The 21,329-nt window shown below is 36.9% G+C and overlaps 1 protein-coding gene across 1 annotated transcript; it reads left to right on the top strand.

The window, feature by feature from the left end:
- The first annotated feature begins 13,914 nt into the window (after positions 1 to 13,914).
- On the top strand, positions 13,915 to 15,057 carry LOC103934775 (glycine-rich RNA-binding protein). Its single transcript, XM_009344519.3, has 2 exons — positions 13,915 to 14,104; positions 14,405 to 15,057. Exons 1-2 carry the CDS (start codon positions 13,991 to 13,993, stop codon positions 14,810 to 14,812), a joined length of 522 nt encoding a protein of 173 aa, XP_009342794.1. The 5' UTR covers positions 13,915 to 13,990; the 3' UTR covers positions 14,813 to 15,057.
- The last annotated feature ends 6,272 nt before the right edge of the window (positions 15,058 to 21,329 follow it).

The raw sequence follows: 21,329 nt of genomic DNA, 5'->3' as shown, positions 1-21,329 counted from the left end.
TTGAAGAATTAGATTGATTAAGTGTTTTGCGTGGAATTGTAAGGGTATTAAGAGAAAGGAATTTCCCATTAACTTTAATTTTATATGTAGTTTAGCTAAATTGGACCTTTTTTGCTTGATGGCGATTAAGGTGGTTGTTCATAAGGTCCCTAGGAACTTTTATTCCAAGTATTTTGACAATATTTTTTGCTATGATCCCATTGGCAGATCTGGGGGCCTTTGCTTATGTTGGAATAGTACTAAGGTTTTTGTTAGTATAATTTCTTCCTCTCCGAGATATATCCATTGTTTTGTAAAGGACTTAGTTACTAATTTAGAGCAATTAGTTATTTTCATTTACGCCTTTCCCCAAAAACATATGTAGTGTGACCTATAGGAAGAGGTCCTCAAGTTAGATCCAATTCATAGTTCTTGGTGCTTAGTTGGAGATTTTAACAATATTGTTGAGTTTTCAGAGAAGGTTGGAGCAAATCAAACCCATACCACAGATGTGAACAATTTTATCAATTTTCTTAATCGTGGCAACCTTTTGTCTTTAAATGCGTCTAGAGCTCCTTTTACTTGGACTAATTGTCATACAAATCATACAGTTGTTTTCAAGAGATTGGATAGGGTGGTGGCTAACCCTTTATGGTTAAATATGTTCCCTAATTATCATTTGCATAACTGTCCTATTTTTGGTTCTGATCGTAGTCCTATTTTATTATCCCTAAACTCTAGTGAGGAGAAGAATAACTACTACTCGTTTAAATTTGAGGCTATGTGGCTTAATCATTCCTCAGTTCAAAACGTTTGTGTAAAATTCTTGGCATTATGACCCTACTATTAATCCTCAAGATAAATTCAGAGTGTGTGCTAGTAGTTTAAATTTCTAGTTTGTAAATGGAACAAGGACACTTTTGGCAATTTAAAGGAGAAAAAGAAAGAATTGTTAAATAAAATTGATGAGCTTCAAAAGAAAATTATGAGTAACAACTTTGTTGGTTTGATGATGGAAAAATCTCTTCGAGATGAATTGAATCATGTGTTACTTTGTGAAGAAATTATGTGGACCCAAAGAGCTAAAACTAATTGACTGCAACTTGGGGATAAGAATACTAAATTCTTTCAAATTGTGGCTACTATTCGTTAAAAAAGGAATGAAATTGCAAAAGTTAAAGATAAGAATGATTTTGGTGGTCTATTGGTCAGGGCCTTGAACAGTTTTTGTGCACAATTTTAAAAAGCATTTTTCCTGTGACAGTCCTCCCTCAGGTGCTGACCTAAGTAATTTAGCAGATATCATTCAAACTTGTGTTTCTAATCATCATAATGAAAGTTTGTTGTCTCTTGTTACAGATGAGGAAATTTGGGATGTTGTGAGTAGTATTAGAGCTATAAAAGCCCCGAGTCCTGATGGTTTAAGTGCAGCCTTTTTTCATGGTTGTTGGGACCAAATTAGGGACTCTATTTCCTGTTTGATCAAAGATTTTTTCCAAAATGGTTCCAGCTTAAGACTCATAAATCATATTAACATCGCTTTAGTTCCTAAAATAGATAATTCAAAAACTGTTAGTAGCTATAGGCCTATTAGTTTGTGTAATGTTAGTTATAAAATTATCACAAAGATCATCATTAAGAGACTAAAACCTCTGTTGGATCTTTGCATCTCTCAAAATCAAGGTGTTTTTGGTCCGGGTAGAGCCATTCAGGATAATATTTTTATTGCTCCTGAAATGTTTGCTAGTTTCAATAGGATGAAAGGAATAACTGAAGCTATGGGTGTCAAGCTGGATTTGGAAAAGGCATATGATTACTTGAACTGGGATTACATTAATTCGATATGTTCTTCTTAGATTTGGTTTTGATAATCATTGGGTTAAATTAGTTATGGAATGTATTACTTCTCCTTCCTTCTCTGTGCTTATAAACGGGCGACCTCATGGTTATTTTTATCCGAAGTGGGGAATTAGACAAGCGGACCCCTTGTCCCCTTATATTTTCATCATTTATATGGAACCGTTAATTAGACACCTCAATACCCTAACAAATAATCTGAAGTCTCATATTGGTATTTTGTCCTCACTTAGAGGATTTAAAATCTCAAATCTAGTGTTTCCTGATGACTGTCTCCTGTTTGCTAAGGCCACGCCGAGGGGTGCGAGGAATATTCTGCAAATCCTTAATATGTTTTCTAAAGCGACGGGCCAACAAATAAACTTTCATAAGTCATCCTTGTACTTTTCCAAGAATACCACTTCTCTAACTAGAATTGATATTGTTAATATTTTACATATTCAACATAAAACTACTATTGGTAAGTATCTAGGAATTCATAATATTGTTTTTTGGAAGGACCAAGTTAATGGTAGTGAGTTACTTAAGAGGGTTAAGCAAAAATTAGCTGGTTGGAAAGCAAGCACTCTTTCGAGAGTGGGGAGGCTTACTTTAATTAACTCTAATCTAACGGGTATGCCTAATCATGTTATGTCTTACTTTAAGTGTCCTGACAAGATTGTCAATAAGCTTAGTGTAAGGATTTTTTCTGGCGTAAGGACAAGAAAATCTTTCCAGTGGCTTGGGATTCTGTATGTGCTCCTAAGAAAATGGGAGGTTTGGGAGTTAGAAGACTTGTTCATTTTAATAATGCTTTTCTCGCTGAGTTGGGTTGGAAGGTAATGACTGAGGAGGATAACTATTGGGTGAAGTTAGTAAAAAATTAAGTACCTTAGAAAGGAAAATTTTCTAGATAATAAAATTAGACAAAATCATTATTTTGCTTGGAAATGTATCTTGAAAAGTAGGGATGCTATTCTTAAGGGTATGAGATGGAGAGTGGGTAATGGTTAGGACATTTTGTTCTGGTCCCACAATTGGGTTTTTCCTTACCTGTTGTTCCATCTCTTACCCAATATTGACAACCAAAACATTAATTGGGACTTGAAAGTTAATGAATTTACAGATAATTATTGTTGGGATAGGAGAAAGCTTTCGCGGGTGGTTAGTAATGAAATTGTGAGGAAAATTTGCAATATTACAATTCCCTTGCAGAATTCCAAAGATGTGCTAGTTTGGGGTCCAAATACAAATGTTAAGTTCTCTGTTAAATCAGCTACTTGGATCCAAAAAGGGGCGTTGACTCAATCTACAAAGCATAGGTTAATTAATAAGATGTGGAAACTTAATATTCCTCCTAAAGTTAATATGTTTGCGTGGTTGTTCATTCGTGATAGACTTCAAACTAGAAAAAGATTAAGTCATATTGTAATAAATAGTGATAAGATGTGTTCTTTTTGTAATTCCATAGACAAGGACCAAATGCATTTATTTTTTAATTGTGGCATCACTAAATTGATTTGGGACCTTTGTTCATTTAAGCCGGGCAATTTCACAAATGCTAACTTCGACTCAGCAGTAGACTGGCTAAATTCATTAAAGCATGTTGATAAGGAAGTTCCTAGTGATTTGAGCTTGTGTTTGCTCCTTTGTTGGTAAATTTGGAATGACCGTAATAATATGGTGTTCAGAAATGTTTTGCCCATCCTGCAAGATCTAAGTTATTGGCTATATCTATGGGTGAGCAATATCTTAAAGCCAATGGTAAAGGTTTGAGAAGAAATACTGATGACACTTCCACAATTGTTAAATGGCATTTGCCGGATAAGAGTTTTGTTAAGTTAAATTTTGATGGTTCTGTGGCTGGGGACAAGGCCGGGGGAATTTGTCTTAAGGAATCATAATGGGCAGATTATTGGAGGTGGAGTTTTAAATCTGGATAGTGCCACTATTTCTGAAGTGGAAGCTACAGCTCTTAGAGAGGGCTTTCTTTTAGCTCAGAGGAATGGCTATAAAAAGATTATAGTTGAATATAACTCTAAGTTGGCCATTCAGTATTAAATATATTTTCATGTCACCAATTTTATTTTTAATTTAACAATTATAATTTGCAGTTATCTATATTTATAAAATTTTAAATAAAACACATAATTTGTGAGATTTAAAATATTGAAGATAAATTAGATACTTTAAAATCGTCACCATCTTTAATACCAGCCTCAGAACCCGGAACCTGCAAAAATCATGCTAGCCCAATTAACCACTAGGCTAGGAAGAAGGCAGGTGAAAAACTTAAAAAGTCAATACAAGGTCATGGTCTACCAAATTATGTACGTATAAAAATAAGAAAAATAATGTATACATATATATAACTATGGGTACATTCAACAAATCAACGAAAAAATGGTGTACTACAAAACATTGATAGATTCTTCAAACCCAAAAACATAGATAAATACTTCCAAAATAAATAAATAAATAAAGAACCTAATAACAAACTCCACACACAAATACATTCTCAAATCAACGAAAAAGAGTATACCCATATACATTCCAACAATATATTGCCCATGAAAGTATGTGTAAGCTACCTATAATCCTCATGAAAAATGGATAAAAATGTACCAAAAGTGATCTACTAACAAATAGGTACATTTTACTAGGGGTGGGCAAACGGGCATAGGAACCGCGGATTAGGACAGGTAATCAAGGTTCGGGGTGGGTACGGGCCGGTTCTTAATTTAAAAAAAAAAGAAACGGGGTGGGCCGGGGCAGGCCTTTGTAATTTTCAGTTCGGGCCGGTTCCTGAAGTATAGGAACCGCGGGTACCCGAACCGGCCCGTTTGTGATTGAAATGGATGGGCGAGATTAAAGAGATCATTTCTCCATCTAATCTTAACTGTTAGTTTTAGGTTTCCTCGTTCTCGACCTTGACTCTGTTACTCGACTTGAGTCCTCGAATCCGATTCATCTCTCTCCAAAGTCAGTGCCTTGTCGTCAACCCAATCAATTGACAATTGCTGGCGCTGTGAGGACTGGAGCAACAACCCAATCTCACCAGTCACCCCTCTCAAGTCTCACCATCACCAACCATGTCGTCGTCGTCGAAGAAGATCACCCTCAAGAGCTTGAACGGCGAGTTGTTCGAGGTCGAGGAGGCAATGGCACTAGAGTCATAGACCATCAAGCAAATGATCGAGGACAATTGCGTCGACAACAGTATGTCGACACCACCAAGCTCGACGAGAAGATCTCCGAGGAAGATCTCAAGGCCGGGGATCAAAATTTGGTTTGATTCTAGGGTTTCATAATTTGGGATTTGGTTGGGTTAGGGTTTTTTTGATTTGGGATTGGGGTCAATTGTATTGTTTTAGTGCCTAGGGTTATTGATTTAGGGGTTTGATCGATGGGTTAGGGTTTTTCATTTTTCTTTTGCAATTTTATATCTTTAGCAATTGAATTTTTTTTCGATTTGGTATTCATTGGATTTGATCGATGTGAAGCTAATGCAAGGTGAATGATTATTGATCTGGAGGGTTGGCAGTGGAGATGGGCAGTTGCAGGCCTCTTCGTGTTCGATTTTGAGCGGCACAACCACGGGTGGTGGTGGGAGCGCTCTTCTAGTTTGGGACACAGTTTGGACTCAGCATCAGGGACTAATGCTGCAGCATCCGTTGCCACTACACGAAGCGGCTGCTCAAAACCACGATGAGGAAGCTCGGCAAGAAGATGACTGCGACGAGGATGTCCGGGAAGAAGGTAGTGGTCCAATTCTGACGATCCAGAGAGTTGAAGAAGAAAAAAGAAAAAAAAAACACCAAGGACCCGTGGACCTGGCCCGTTTCAACCGGGCCGGGTAAGGTACGGTTCTTATATTAGAAAATGTAATCCCCGGCCTGGCCCGGCCCGTCTCCATTGAACCCTAGTCCGGTACAGTCCCTTCAAAATTGGGCCCGGCCCGGCTCGTGTCCACCCCTACATTTTACAACAAAAAACATTATACATATAATGATATGTAGGCATATGGGTACACAGAATGCAACAACCAAACCAAATTGTTCCTATATTATTATGTGGGACATGTACTAAAACAACCCATAAACATTGTACCCATAGAAATATGTACAATGAAATTTAACCAATAAAAGAAGATTGCATCCAAAGAAATATATGTACAGAGAAACTGAATTTTACCCGTAGTATATAAGTAAGACAACCACATATTAAACAATAGGTATTAATATTGGTTTTGAAAAATTGATGACTGAAATGGGTGGATGAGATGTTTCAAAAGAAATGTAAAAAATAGAATGTAAATTTAATAATATAATAAATTTTAAATAATAATTAATTGTCTTAAATCTCCATATATATATATATATATAAAGTCAAAAGGCAAAAATAGTGAAACATTCATAATACCAAAAAAATACCCCGTCTTACCTTCAGCAGTGACACAAGGCACAGTAATGAAGTAGGGGCAAAATAGTAAAATAATTTGAAATGAAAAAAATTCGAAAGAAACCCCCCCGGTAGAGGGAAGTAGCTACCGACTACATTTTTGAAAAATTACTTTAAATCATTAATTATAAATTCAGTTTTTTTTTTTTTCAAATAAAGAATGAAATATAAAAGACAATTCTCACACTAACAATTATGTTGTTCAAACTCGCTTTTAACGAGAATTGAACTTAAGTCATCTTACTTACAAGTAAAAAAGAATATCACTAAACCGTAACACTAAGTAACAAATAATATAAAATGTTGAGTTGGCAAGTTAAATGATTATGTGGACAAAATCAAAGGACTTTAATAAGACTTCAGTCAACGAATAAAGTTGGAAAGGGATCCTAATTTTTCCTTTATAAATCATAAGCACTACAAATATATGTATACTAAGTGCAAGTAGGAATTAACTTGTGCCTATATATTAGGAACTTTAACGAAAAATTCTTGTACTGTTCACTTTAACGAAAAACTATATTTTTACACTAAAAAGTCAATTATAATACTATTCACTTTACCCTTTATGTTGTCCTTATAGTTAAAACTCAAAGTTTTCGAATCCTTTTTATTAGTTTTCATATATATATATATATATATATATATTTATTTTTTTTTTTTTTTTTTGTCAGACTATCTAATAAGATGACATTCATGTATGTATACAAGTCATTAAGATACAGATGATTCATTCGGGCACACGTCTGCTCTGTTTGCCTACCGAGTCACTATATCGAAGTTGTGCATGCATTTCCAGCAAGGTATTATTCAGGGAGGAGGATTATTAACCCTTCTATTCTCATTTCCTTCCATCCCCTCCTCTTACACATTGTTTTTTGTCTTATTATCTCTATAAAAAAAATCAATATAAGATGTTGACGTGTCTTAACTGTAACCGTTCAAATAGAAAGGAATGAAAGAGTAAAGAAATTAAGAGGATAAAGAATCCTCCTCCATTATTCAGCACTACCTTTGCTCTTTAAATATACAAAATAAACTTGTTTTACAGCAATTTGGAGTTTTAGTGTGTTAGTCAAGAGAAATCAACATCAATATGCAACGACAAAAGATGCACATAAACAAATGTTATTTATTTGTAGGGTTTCAGGTAGTGCTGATACGGCACCCAACCCATATTTGTCCCCTTTCTTCTCCGAATAAAAAAACAAAATAAAGTCCCTTTTAGAAGGGAAATGATCCTCGCTCGCTGGATTTTTTTGGGAGAATCATAGAAATTTCATGGTCGTGATCGTTTATTATATATTATGCGGTTAAAATTATTTTAAAATTTAAAATTAAATATAAATAGTACTTAACGAAAACTGACCGTTTGATATACGATGAACGATCACGATCACAGAATTTCTAAGACCTTCTGGTATTTATGATGGAGGGTTGAGAGTTACGTGTAGATAGTGGTTTGGAAAGTAAGTATATAATTTCGAACAAGAATTCTCTCTCTTCTTTTTTTCTTCATCTTTACAGCTCTTCCATTTGAACGCTCAAGATTTCATCTTTAAAAAAAATAATAATAAAGAGAGAGAGAAGAAAAAAAGGGAAAATGATCCTCACCGGATCCTTTTCTTAGGAATCATTTTATGAAAAAAAAGGAAAAAAAAAAAAAAAAACCATGAGAAAAGGGGAGTGAAAAAGGGAGGGGAGAGTATCCCCATCCTATAATTCCAGTTGGTGCACGTGAAAGAATTAACTAGGGAGTTCTCTCTTCGGATTTAGATTCCATCTGGATCTTCACATTTTATCTGTTCATCGTATATTGTGCAATCATAAATTATTATGAATATTTTATGTTTAAAACTAAACAAAACAATACCTAACAAAAACCGACCTCACAATGTATGATAAACGAATATAATATGACAAAGAGAATCCTCATCCGGCTCATCCCTCCCCTTCATCAAAAATACACTGAAAGAATTATATTTGGTGACTGTGTTCGTTGGTCTGACAAAATTAAGAAAATAAACAGATCATTTTCTGGGTACATGTGTAAGAGAAATCCATGATGATTGGTCAGTTTTGAAGAAGGATAATTGGTTTTCAAACCTGGCCCAAAAACTCACTATCATACCCCCAACTTAACAGCCCAAGTAGGTGGGCTTAAATGGTTAGCATTAAACTTTCAGCTGAACCACTTCGACATATTTGAGGTGAAACACTAAATGTAGGAAGGAAACAAAAATGCTAGCTAGATCATATTTTTAAATCATAATTCATAAATCACATAATGTAGCAATAAAGTAAAATTTCGTGATTTAGTCGTCCTAAATTGTATTAAGTTGTGGACTCTACTCTCATTAAGAAATGTTTTCTTTTTTATCACAAATGGTTCTTAACAGCTATCAAAATCCAACTTTCAAAATTGATTAATGCAGTCCTGATTGCAATTGAACACTTGGGATGTTATTGACAATGGGATCATGCTTTTGAATTAGGTCCTTTTCCAATTTGCTATGTGTTTGAACATAGGTGCCAATTGAATATTTATCAGCGTTAACGGGATTTTTTTTTTTAAAGTAATATATTGTTGATGGGATCTCATTTTTTTCATAAAAAACAATCATTAAATTGGCTGGAAGAGTTTTTAACGAGAAAAGGCGTTTTAGCTTTTAGAAATTCATTTTTTGTTAAATTTTGCCGCCAATTTCAACGGGAAGGGGGAAAAAGTGGAGGGAAATGGTGCGGTAAGTAGTGGTGGGCTTGAAAAATCAATAATAATCTCTACTAATTAATAAAATACTCATTATCAACCAAAATTTTATGAAATTATCAGTTTAATCATCTAATTAAAACAGAACATAAATAAGAAAGATGGGGCAGAAATATAATTTTGCACAACCAAATTTTGTTGTTTTTTATCAAAGCATCACCTACATGTAATCATAATATATTTCTAATTAAAAGAATAAAAAATAAAAAAACTTCTCACTCTCACATTCTCTATCACTCTCCTTCTCTCTCATTCTATTTCAAAACAAAAATATATAATTTTCTCACTCTTTGTATGTGCCCATATGCTAGTAATATAAAAAAAAAACCGAACCGTTGACCAAATTGAAACGAAAAAGATCGAATTGAACCTAAACCGAACCAAAATTAAAAAAACTGAACTGAACCAAACCGAATTAAATATACATAAATTATTGTATTTATTTAGGATGAGTGTTTATATTCCAAGCCCGATCTTAATTTCAACAAAAGACTATATAAGCCCAACTTGAGGGCCGAAAGTCTAAATGTCTTATTCTTAGGAAAACGGAAACCCTAGCCTATCATATTCTTCATTTTTATCCCTCTGCCACCACTTTCCTTTTACCCCATCTTATTTCTTTCTTTTTTTCTCTACAACTCTCTTTGAACGATTTAAAGGGTGTCTGCTTCCTTCCAGGGACAGAGTTAGAAATTTCTTCTACTGGGGGCAACTTGAAAAACAACTAAAAAAACCTTGTTATAGTATGGTTTATACCAATACGATAATGGGATGATTTCAAACGATGATGTATCTCAATCCAATGTTACAAAATTTTTATTGTAGTAGTGGAAAGTGGCAAATTGATTATAAAACTATGAGGTATACATTATACATGAGAGGCGGAAGAGGAGTTTTTCGGTTTGAATGACAGAACAAAAACACTTTTCCTTATATTATATTTGATATAGAGTAGAAGTAGTATGAAGGTATGCTTGATATTAGACACATATATTTTCTTCAAAGATAACATGTGTGTGTGTGTGTGTGTGTATAATTGCAGTATGTAGCTTAACCAACGAATTACTTTAGTGGGGGCATTTGCCCCCAATGGATCTTCATTGGCTCCGTCCATGCTTCCTCCCATGATCTTAAGAGCACTTCCACCATTAAATAAAAACCTCTGGGCAATAGTCAATACAATCCCCCGAAGTGAATAGTAACTACTCCTGGGCATCTCCACTCCTAAACTAATAGCTCACGCAATTTGTATTAAAATATTATTATTTTATAAAAAATATTTTTAATTTCGGATAATAATAAAAGATTAGTTGAAAGTATTTGAAAATATGGTGTAAGGTGGAAGAACATGGTTAGGCATTTATAGGGAAAAAATTATATTTTATTGTATTTCTAATTAATTTTTTAATAATTTTTGTATTTTTGATTAATTATTATTAATTTTCTTTTTTTTTTAATAGTGGCTGACGTCATCGTGAAGTTAGCTTGTGTCACTGCCCTTAGGGGATGGGTCAATCAATTATTGACTAGGTGAGCAACTGGTGTCACATCCCATTTGCGACTCTACCGTAGCACGATATTGTCCGTTTTGAGCCCTAGCCATGCCCTCATAGTTTTGTTTCTAGGAATTCACGCGAGAACTTCCCAGTGGGTCACCCATCTTGAGAATACTCTCGCCCCGAACTTGCTTAACTTTGGAGTTCCGATGGAACCCAAAGTCAGTGAGTTCCCAAAAGACCTTGTGCTATATGGAAGTGGGCATGTACATATAAGGCACATCACCCCCTCTCTGTTGGTCGATGTGGGATGTTACAACTGGGCTTCCCAAGAGCCTAGTGGATTGAAACAAGCTGGAGTGGTTTTTTTTAAGGGGTGGGCTTAAGGTCTGCCAATTACCTGATCTCGTTCATTTTTTTTTCTTTTCTAAGACAAAGCCAATTTCCAATTTTTTTTATTTTTATTTTAAAAAAATCGAAACTGAAACCGATCCGAACTAAAAAAAATCGACCAAGCATGTACCAAATCAAAAGAGTCGAAGAAAAACCAAACCGAACCCACTTTTATCGGTAAGTCAATCTAAAGTAATGTGTAGGGGTCAATCTAAAGTAATGTGTAGGGCCAAGATGACGAAAAAAAGCTTTCAAAAAGTGGAGATGTAGCGGCAACATGCATTTTTAAAGCAAATTGAGGGAATGGCCACATTGACACCAAATTTTGATGGCTTCTGTTCATCTCAAAGACCATTCGTGATAAAAGCTTTCGAAAAGGATTATGGTAGCACTTTATTATGTTTTTAATATTTAGAAAGTGAATAGTTGCAATCTAAATTTAAAGAGTGGCTATTCATTTTGCTATAATAAAAACTCTTTTACAAGATCATTTGGAGATGAATTTTTTGAGTTCAATTTGGTTCAAATTACTTTACTTGATTTTGGATAAAAATTGATTTTCTTTAGCCTAGCGCGAATAGTTCAATCAATTTTTTGAGTTAGGTTGTTTTTCCCACACTAAGAAAATTCATTTGTGAAAATTAACTTGTCATAAAAGATTAATTGAATTTCCATGGGCCAAGCAAAGAAGAAAATTGGGGGATGAGGTATAATTTCCTCTGGTTTTCTCTCTTCCTTGTTTGGAAGAAAACTGCTCTCTATGTTTATATCTCATACTTAAGGTAGAGTTAAATAAATTCTATAAGCAGTTGGACTCCATATCCTAAAAAGACTTTTACTACAAGTCAGAGCTTAGAATCCAATACAGCTGAAGAACCCATTTTTGGTGGACTTGCTCAACTTATACTTCTACACCTCCTAAACCTCATATGTACAACACATAAAGTGTGGGGACATTTGTGGAGCAAAAAATAATATAGATTTTTTGAGCTAAAACACAAACTTTTATCCACAAGTGACAAGAATGCCCACATTAAATTGGCGAGGCCCACATCCACTCCAGGCGCAGTTCGACTCTCTTGAATACTGAGAAGCTAACTACAACCTTATCAAGCTCTCCTGCCTATGGTAAGAAGAAAAGTCAAATGTATTAAAGATATGATTAATTACTAGATCTTATCTTTATACCTATCTAATTGAAGGTCAACTCCTTCAAGTAAGGAATCACAATCATATCTAATCAATGATATTACAAGATAATCTCATTCTCCATCAAGTAAGGGCATTCTTGTTACTTAGCAGTAGTTCTTTCCCCACCCACCCAACATATGACTCACTTGGCCAATTAGATGATGACACATGTCAGGGCAAACCCTACACTTGTGGCCGGCCCTAGCTTTATAAATACGCCATTCTCCATCAAATTCTGATAAGCTTTGGCTACGCAATTAAGCTATAAACTATTTCTTTTTAGAGAAACTGATTTAGATATCAGAGTTCCATTAGCCAACCCCCTCCTCCACCTTGTAGGCGCGTGTGCCTTTGGTCATAAATCAAAGATGTTTATTTGTTTTGTAAGTACAATTTCGTCAAGACTGAAGATTGTGAAAATTTGCTACCAAAATTATAAGTTGAACATAAGAAGGTTTATGACAAATACAAGAATTCTTCAATAGCCTCACTAACCCAAAGGAAAATTTGGGCTAAATTTGCCCTAGAAATAAGTTTGGTTAAAACTCATATTTGACGTAAGGGTTAAGTCGGGGTGAGTTTAAAATCTAAAATTGGAGTTTTACTCCAATAGTTGAAATACATCTTAGAAAAAAGGAGCATTTTTAGTATATTAAAAACTTCACTATGTTAGAATGCCGACTATGTATATAAATTCTAAAAAATATCAATTAGCATAAAAAGGTAGTTCCTCCTATGCAAGGACAATAAGAGCAAGTCCACTGGTGTATTTGGCTCGATGGACAGGCAACAAAAATGAGGCAATAGCCCCAGCAATTAGCTCCAACCCACGCAGGCAATGAGGCTTAGGGGAGGCCCGGTGGATAGGCCAGGCACAAATCCATACCCCGAGAGCTTGAGGCCCAAGTGATGAATGGCTAACGTCAGGGTGACGTCAACCACAATATAGAATTAATAAAAATATAAAATAGTAATAAAAATGTAAAAAATTAATTAAAAAAAGTAAAAAAGTAATAAAAAATTAATAAAAATTCGAAAAAAAATTAAAAATTAAAAAAAATTTTGATTTAATTTTTCTTTAAATATGTTATCATTATCTTCCAGCTTACACCATAATTTTATATTTTTTTCAAATACTTTAGGTTATAGTTTTTTATTTAATGACACGTGGTACAACCGATTAAAAATCATATCCAAAATTACAAATAAAATTATTTTGTATTATTTTATAAAATAAAAAATACTAATATTTTATTATCTATTGTCATGACTATTCAGTGTAGAGGTGGAAATGCAAAACACAGTTATTATTCCTTAAAAGCTATTTAATAGTGACTTGTTTTAGAAGGCCTTTGCAACAGTAAAGTTGGCTGAGTGATGTGAGCAAAATATTGTACAGGCGTTAAAGGCGAGGGGCAGCGCCGTACTTCCACCAACAAGATATTTTTCGCGCCACCAAAATATCTAAACTAATACCGTGACGAGCGGACCCACACCCAATCCGTCTCACTCCCTTCAATCAGGGTTCCGCAACGCACCAAAAGCCACCTCTCTATCAGATCCCCGTTTGGTAACGGTGATAACCGTCCCCACCAAACAAAAGATAAAAAATATCATAACAAACCAACCGACGACGTGTCAAAGTATTCAGGGATAGGGGAACCGCAAAACGTGTAACCAAACACCGTGGGCTTGGACCTCGAATCCGAGTAACCAAACAGCAGGGAAATCGTAACCCTAGGCAAGGGGGCTCTCGAGACCCTATATAATCAGGGTTCGGGGGTAGCCGTTCGTCGTGCTCTCTCGTTCTCTTTTACCTTTCTCCTAAAATTACAGGTTCTTTGTGTTTCTGATTCTGGTAGCCATGGCTTCTGCGGAGATCGAGTACCGTTGCTTCGTCGGAGGGCTCGCGTGGGCCACCGACAATGAGGCGCTGGAGAGGGCCTTTTCTCAGTATGGTGAGATCATCGAATCGAAGGTCCGTTTGACGGAGAGATCGGATCTGACCCGATTCGGCCTCGGCCATCTGGCGTTCTGTTATTCTCTCTGATCTGATTCTGTTTCTCTATGTGTTACTTGATCTATGATTCTCTGTTACTGTCTATGATTCTTATTATTACTCTCACAAGATCGGGTACGTTCATCTCAATCTTTCTCTCCCAAAGATTGAAGATCGATCGGTTCCATTTTATTTTTTTTTTATTGCTTTTTAATTTTTGTTATAATTACTGTGTGGATGTGTGGATCTGATGCGATCCTTGGTCTCTTGTGTTTTCAGATCATCAACGACCGTGAGACTGGGAGGTCCAGGGGCTTCGGCTTCGTCACCTTCGGCAACGAGCAGGCTATGAGGGATGCGATCGAAGCCATGAACGGCCAGAACCTCGACGGCCGCAACATCACCGTCAATGAGGCTCAGTCTCGCGGATCTGGGGGTGGCGCTGGCGGAGGAGGCTACAGCCGCGGAGGCGGCGGTGGTGGATACGGAGGCGGCGGCGGGTACGGAGGTGGAGGTCGTCGTGAAGGCGGCGGAGGCGGCTACAGCCGTGGAGGTGGAGGTGGCGGTGGATATGGAGGTGGCGGTGGTGGATATGGCGGTGGTCGTCGTGAGGGTGGATATGGAGGTGGTGAGGGTGGCTATTCCAGGGGTGGCGGTGGAGCTGAGGGCGGCAGCTGGAGGAGTTAAATTAGGGGTAAGATAGGGTATTTGGGGCTCTGGAATGTGTGTTGTCTCTGGTTATGTGTTAGGGTTAGGGTTTGGATCAGGTTGTTGGTTTGTCTGTCTGCAATGGTGGTGGTGTCGGTGTCTCTTTTTGTTGTCGATAATTTTGATCGATGAAGTGGTTCTATGTTACTTTCCGATGTATTTGCGGTTCCCAAAAGAAAAAAAAAATGGTGTTTGAGAAATGAAGTATCTCTGTTTTACTTTAATTTTCGTTAATCCGCAGCAGTTAAACTTTACAAATCAAATCCCCCAAGAAGAGTAGTAATGTGACGTTCTAAATTAATTTGACAATTTTTGTTAAATCTGCCAGTAGCATTGTTACTGTGTTCTAGACTCGTTGGACTTTCGACACCAAAATTATCCTCATCGGGTGATGCTAGAACCTTAATATCATTTGGGGTCATCGAAGGAGGATAATACGAAATCATCTATCGGCGCAAAGATTTCAATTAAAGCCCACGAACTTGCCGACTTAGTCACCGAATTTACTCCAGCTAGACAAGATGTCCCATCCTTAACAGATCCACGATAAAAACACTGCTCGCTGGACTTAGGGTAGCAGCATAACTCCAACTGAAAGAAATTACGATCCACTGCGACTCAACCCTCCAACTATGGGGCTCTATTTGGTCAAGGCCTAAACATCACTCAAGGGACTCGACAAGTACGAAACTCAACAAATTCCCAGAAATGAAAACAATCATGCCAACACACTCGTGAATATTGCATCTACTATGGCTTACTCGTTTCGACCAAATTTCCATTTGAATGCCTTGCCACCGCGAGCGTCCATGAACTGGAACTGAAGATGGCTGCTGTCGATATAAGATAAAACTGGATGGACGACATCATTGATTACATCCAAGATGGGAAGTTTCCTGATGACTGCCAAGATTAGTCCAAAAGGATTCTCCCGGCCGTCTTGCTCTCGACCTCACGCGCTATGTGTAACTTTGGAAATGGCTTACAAATCCTGAGTGACATCTATTCTACCATATGTGAAAATCACTCTGGTGGAAGATTCATCGGGCATAAGGCATTAGCAACTAGATACTACTCGTCCACCATGAGGCAAGATACTTTGGATTGAACACAAAGTATGACTTGTCACTTATCTACATCAGATGAGGTTGTACTACAACAAAGGGGGTCAAATCTCAAAGCTTTCAAGTTTCAGATCTTGTCCTAAGAGAAGTCTTCGAGAACACCAAGGTACCAAGATAGGGCAAGTTAGGGATAGGAGGTTATGGAACTGTTGACTCTAAAAATTACAAAACCTACGTGGCGCGCAGGCCGAGTAACTAATAAACTAACTACGTCCTTCGGTTGAATGTGGGGCGTGCCAACTCGTCGGCCGAGCTCGGCCGAGGAGTAAAATTTGATGATGTCGCGTTGAGCGCGCTGTTGATGCGAAATATATTAAGCACACAAATTAAACCCTCTTCTGACAATTGTAGCAAAGTATGTAAGTAGGGATCGTTCAAAACCGGGGATTAGGAGGGATTGCTAAACTCTTGAAAACTGACCTAAGAACTCCAAAACAAAGTTAAAAACACTAATTTGGACTCAAAGAATGAAAAACTAAAGTTAAAACACTAAAACAAAACAAAAACTCAAAACAGCAACTAGAAGACTCAAAACTGCCTAAAAACCACTTTCTGGGCAGTTTTGAGCACCTACACTAATTTGGACGAAATTGGTTGAAAACTTGACTCAAAACACTTAAAAACATGAACCAAAACAATTTCTAACTAAATTGAGACTTCAAAGTAAAGGGGGATTTGATTTGGACGAAATTAAAGTTGAGAAAACAGATTGCAAGGTAAAACTGATTTTGAAACGTTTTTGGGGTTTTTAATGGATGATGGACTAGTTAGGGGTTCTTTCTCCACACATGACAAGTATGCAAATGACTCGATTTCCAGTTATTCCTTCATAGAATTATGAATGACAATGCCCCAAATTAACCGTGACATCACTAGTTAATTCTCAAGTTTTCCTTGTGTTATTGAATTGGATGACATCATACGACAACCCAAAGCATTCTTCAAAAGTTCCTTACATGACATCATAATAAAGATACAATCAAAGATCATTACGTTCAATGAAAACTATAAGCATTGACAAAGCACTTGTGACTATGACATCATGACACTTATGCTAGGAATTGAACTTAACGCGATTGTGACTAGCAACCTTCACTACTTGTGAATATAAGTGTGTGACAATTATGTGAAACAAACTTATATTCTAGCATCATATTCATGCAAGCCAATTAAGTGTCGACCCCTAATTAACAAACACAAATACGTTATTACTCGCACAGTTAAGCCAATTGCATTCACAATTCAAGAACTCATAACTGGAATTTATCAAATCAACTTGCACACATAGTTATGGCTTCGAAATCACCCCTAACCAATAGGGGTTTAGCCACTCATGTTCATAGCAAAATGAAAGGAAAATAAATTAAACATTGAAATCATAAAACGAATTACACCTAGAATGCACCAACGACGAAGCTTGAGCATCCAAGAGTCCTTCCTTCTTTCTCCTTGCTACGGCACAAAGGTGGATGGGGTGGTTGGGATGTGTTTTAGGATCAAGGATTATGGAATTGGATGGAGGATAGGCACGGCAAGGTGTAGTGTTTGGTTGGAATTGTGTTTCTAGGATTTTAGGATGTGTAGAGTGGTGTGGCTAGATGAATGGACGAAAATTGGGTGAATGAGTGATCCCCCTAGTGCCTTGCTGCAAAGCCTTATTTATAGGGCTAGGAAAGGTTTAGAACTTAGTTGAAACCAAAAGGTTTTGTACCAGAAATTCTATACATGAAACACTTAAAGGATATATGTGTGTAGCTTGGACAAGGTAGGACGGCTTGGACAAGGTAGGAGACAAGATAGGACGGCTAGGAGACAAGGTAGGACGGCTAGGAGACAAGGTAGGACGGCTAGTGACAAGCTAGGACGGCTAGGAGACAAGGTAGGACGGCTAGTGACAAGCTAGGACGGCTAGGAGACAAGCTAGGACGGCTAGGAGACAAGGTAGGATGGCTAGTGACAAGCTAGGACGGCTAGTGACAAGCTAGGACGGCTTGTTCTTCCAATACAGAAATTAGGCACCATGTGTGAATAGATAAAGCCTTCTAGAAATAAGGTTTTTAGGCCCCCTTGCAGCTCCCTAACTGAATTCAAGCCTTCAAATTCGTCCATCCTCATGCCTCCATGCTTGCACTATCCAATCTTGGCCCAAAAATGCTCTAGAATGCTCCAAATTGCTTCTTTTTGCATACTTTGACACTAAAACCTGAAATTGCACGAAAATGACTTTAAACACTAAACTAACTAAGGAAAAACAACATAAATGCATGAGAACAAGCCAATTAAGTCGCATAAAAATGCTCCTATCAAATTCCCCCATACTTAGCTTTTGCTAGTCCTCGAGCAAAACAAAGAAATAAAACAAGACAAAACAAACAAACATAATCTAAACCTTCCAACGTTTGCCTCAGGGATTTCCAATGCACATGACATGTTAAAGATTATCATTCCCACAGATTTGAGTCAATTTAACATTTAAGCACATGCTTAATCATAGTCACTACTTACTAGTTCACAATTAACCAATTAAAACAATGTTTTGAATGTAGTAACATGCCTTAGAGAATTCCCTCAATCCTTAATAGATTTGCACTCTATTTTCACTCAGATTTTCTAACTACACACCCTATACTAGTTATATGTGAGAGAATTGATGTAGATATAAAAACGAATGCTCACATATATGTATCACAAAGAACGCAATTTCCGGAGTTAATAGGCATGTTTAGATATGATCTTATGAATGGAATGCTACTACTTAGATGCGAGAACCAGTGACACCATATGCTCATACCAAATTCAAACTCAACAAATTGAAACACATAACACTCAAGATAGAAGTTTAAGGGTTGCAACGGGGCTTGGGGTATTGGTTAACAAAGAAAGGATAGGGAAAACAAACGTTCTTCAAGCATTAGTAAGCAAAGTAATGAAATTAAGACTTAGAATTCACTTAGTTTGCAGAAATTAACTTAAAAACACAAGGGGAAGACTTTAAACAACTTCTTGGGGCCGAATTCAACTTTTTGGACCCTTTCTTCAACAAACAACACCTTGGAACTCTTTTTCTCATGTTGTTCAACTCTTTTCATACTTTTTTTTTTTCACGAATTTTTCTTTTCTTTTCTTTCTACCCGTGCTTATGGCACATAATTCTCAAAATAAAAACTTCCCCCACACTTGGTTTCTGCCATAAAGGAATTCCATTTGAATCATGCTTACTATACTTTAAGAACGAGGGTATGGATAGTCCTAATCTAGGCTAGGTGAGGGTAATGTGGGTTAACAAAGAAAAGGCTAAACAAGGCTCAATGGGGTTAACACCTAAACATATAATGGAGTAGGGCACACGGCTTTTTGGCTAAAGTGGTGGTCACTACACAACTTCATCTTGAATATGTGTTATGCTAATCAATACCATGCTTTGAATGAAATGGGCATGACTTCTAGTGTTTGGAACTAAATGATGAAACGCCTTCTAAGTAGCAACCAAGCAAAGAATAATGAGATCATGCAACGATTTTAGAAAACAAAGAATGCACAGATTTTAACTCTCCAAATAAACGTTTAGGCTCAAGTCTCACAAGGTTGTAGCGTTAATTTGAGTTCCTTCCTTCAAGCATGTTACAAAAACTGATTTTTTTTCTTTTATGATTGCATGTGAATTCATAAGTTATAACCACAACCAAGCATAAACATAGAGTAAATCAAACTTTCATCCATGTTAATCACTCTCTTTAACAGCCATGTATTTAAAAACCAAATCCTCATCATTGTGTTGGAAGGTACCCTAAGACACAAACAAACACACAAAAACCACTCTTTTTTGGGTTTTTTTTTTTAAAACAAAATTTTCAAATTTTTCTTTGATTTTCGGATTTTTACTTCAAAACATACTAAAACACACCAAAACTGCTTAAAAACACTTAAAAACAGCAAGGAACAAGTTTTGAAATAATGGGTGATAAAATCCCATGAATTTGCATGAAAAACACTTAGTTACCCCCCCACACTTAAATCAAACATTGTCCTCAATGTTTTAAGCATAGAATCACACAAAGAAACACACAAACAGCAAGTAAAACAACTAAATAGGAAGATTAGAAAGAATCAACAAAGAGAAGGGTTTAGGAACGCAAATATGGAATTGGAGTGCTTTCTAGGTCTTCCTTTGTTGAATGGCATGGGTTGCCTCCCAAGTAGCGCTTTCTTTAACGTCTTGCAGCCGGACGAATAACACGTTCAGGCACCATTGGTGCCCACGGCATGGAGTGAGATCTCCTCCACAACCTGCCCCACGGCATTCTCATAGTATGGCTTCAATCTATGTCCGTTGACCTTGAATTCCACCCCATTCCTTAAGCTTTGGACTTGAACTGCACCATGTGGAAAAACATTAGTAACAACAAAAGGTCCAATCCATTTAGAACGTAACTTTCCAGGAAATAAACGTAAACGAGAATTAAAAAGTAAAACTTTCTGCCCAATTGTGAAGGTTTTGCCCCTAATCATCTTGTCATGAAACGCCTTCGTCTTTTCCTTGTAAATGCGGGCATTCTCGTAGGCTTCATTCCTTAGTTCCTCAAGCTCATTCAATTGGAGCTTCCGATGCATTCCAGCAGCATCTAAGTCCAAATTGAACGTTTTGATGGCCCAATGTGCCTTATGCTCTAGCTACACGGGTAAGTGACAAGGTTTTCCATAAACTAGCCGAAATGGAGACATCCCTAGGGGTGTTTTGTAGGCAGTGCGATATGCCCATAGTGCATCGTCTAAACGCATGCTCCAATCCTTCCGGTTAGGCCCCACGGTCTTCTCCAAGATTTGCTTGACCTCTCTATTTGATACTTCGGCTTGGCCACTTGTTTGTGGGTGATAAGGTGTTGAAACCTTATGCTTGACATTGTACTTCTTGAAGAGTGCCTCAATGGTCCTATTGCAGAAATGTGAACCTCCATCACTTATAAATACCCGCGGCATCCCAAATCTAGAGAAAATGTTAGTCTTGATGAAATCTGAAACCACTCTAGAATCGTTAGTACGGGTAGCTTTTGCTTCTACCCATTTAGAAACATAATCAACCGCAAGCAAAATATAAGTGAAACCAAATGAAGAAGGAAAAGGACCCATGAAATCAATACCCCAAACATCAAAGATTTCAACATTGAAGATGGGTGTTTGCGGCATTTGGTCTTTTGCACCAATAGAACCTGTTCTTTGACATCTATCACATGTTAAGCAAAACATTCTAGCATCTTTGAACAATGTAGGCCAATAAAAACCAGATTCTAACACTTTACGAGCTGTCCTTTGGGTACCAAAATGGCCTCCACATGCATAAGAATGACAAAATGCTAGAATTGAGTTAAAATCAG

The sequence above is a fragment of a genome, unplaced genomic scaffold (genome assembly GCF_019419815.1).
Source record: "Pyrus x bretschneideri cultivar Hongxiangsu unplaced genomic scaffold, Pyrus_bretschneideri_v1 Contig70, whole genome shotgun sequence".
NCBI lineage: Eukaryota > Viridiplantae > Streptophyta > Magnoliopsida > Rosales > Rosaceae > Pyrus > Pyrus x bretschneideri.
The sequence above is the reverse complement of the archived record's forward strand: the minus strand, read 5'-3'. Positions and strand labels throughout refer to the sequence as shown.

What these genes read in the sequence shown, in the direction of transcription:
- LOC103934775 (XM_009344519.3), top strand. Translation starts at nt 13,991, where the DNA reads ATGGCTTCTGCGGAGATCGAGTACCGTTGCTTCGTCGGAGGGCTCGCG. An exon ending in GTGAGATCATCGAATCGAAG is followed by an intron (nt 14,105 to 14,404) that starts GTCCGTTTGACG and finishes TTGTGTTTTCAG; the next exon opens with ATCATCAACGACCGTGAGAC.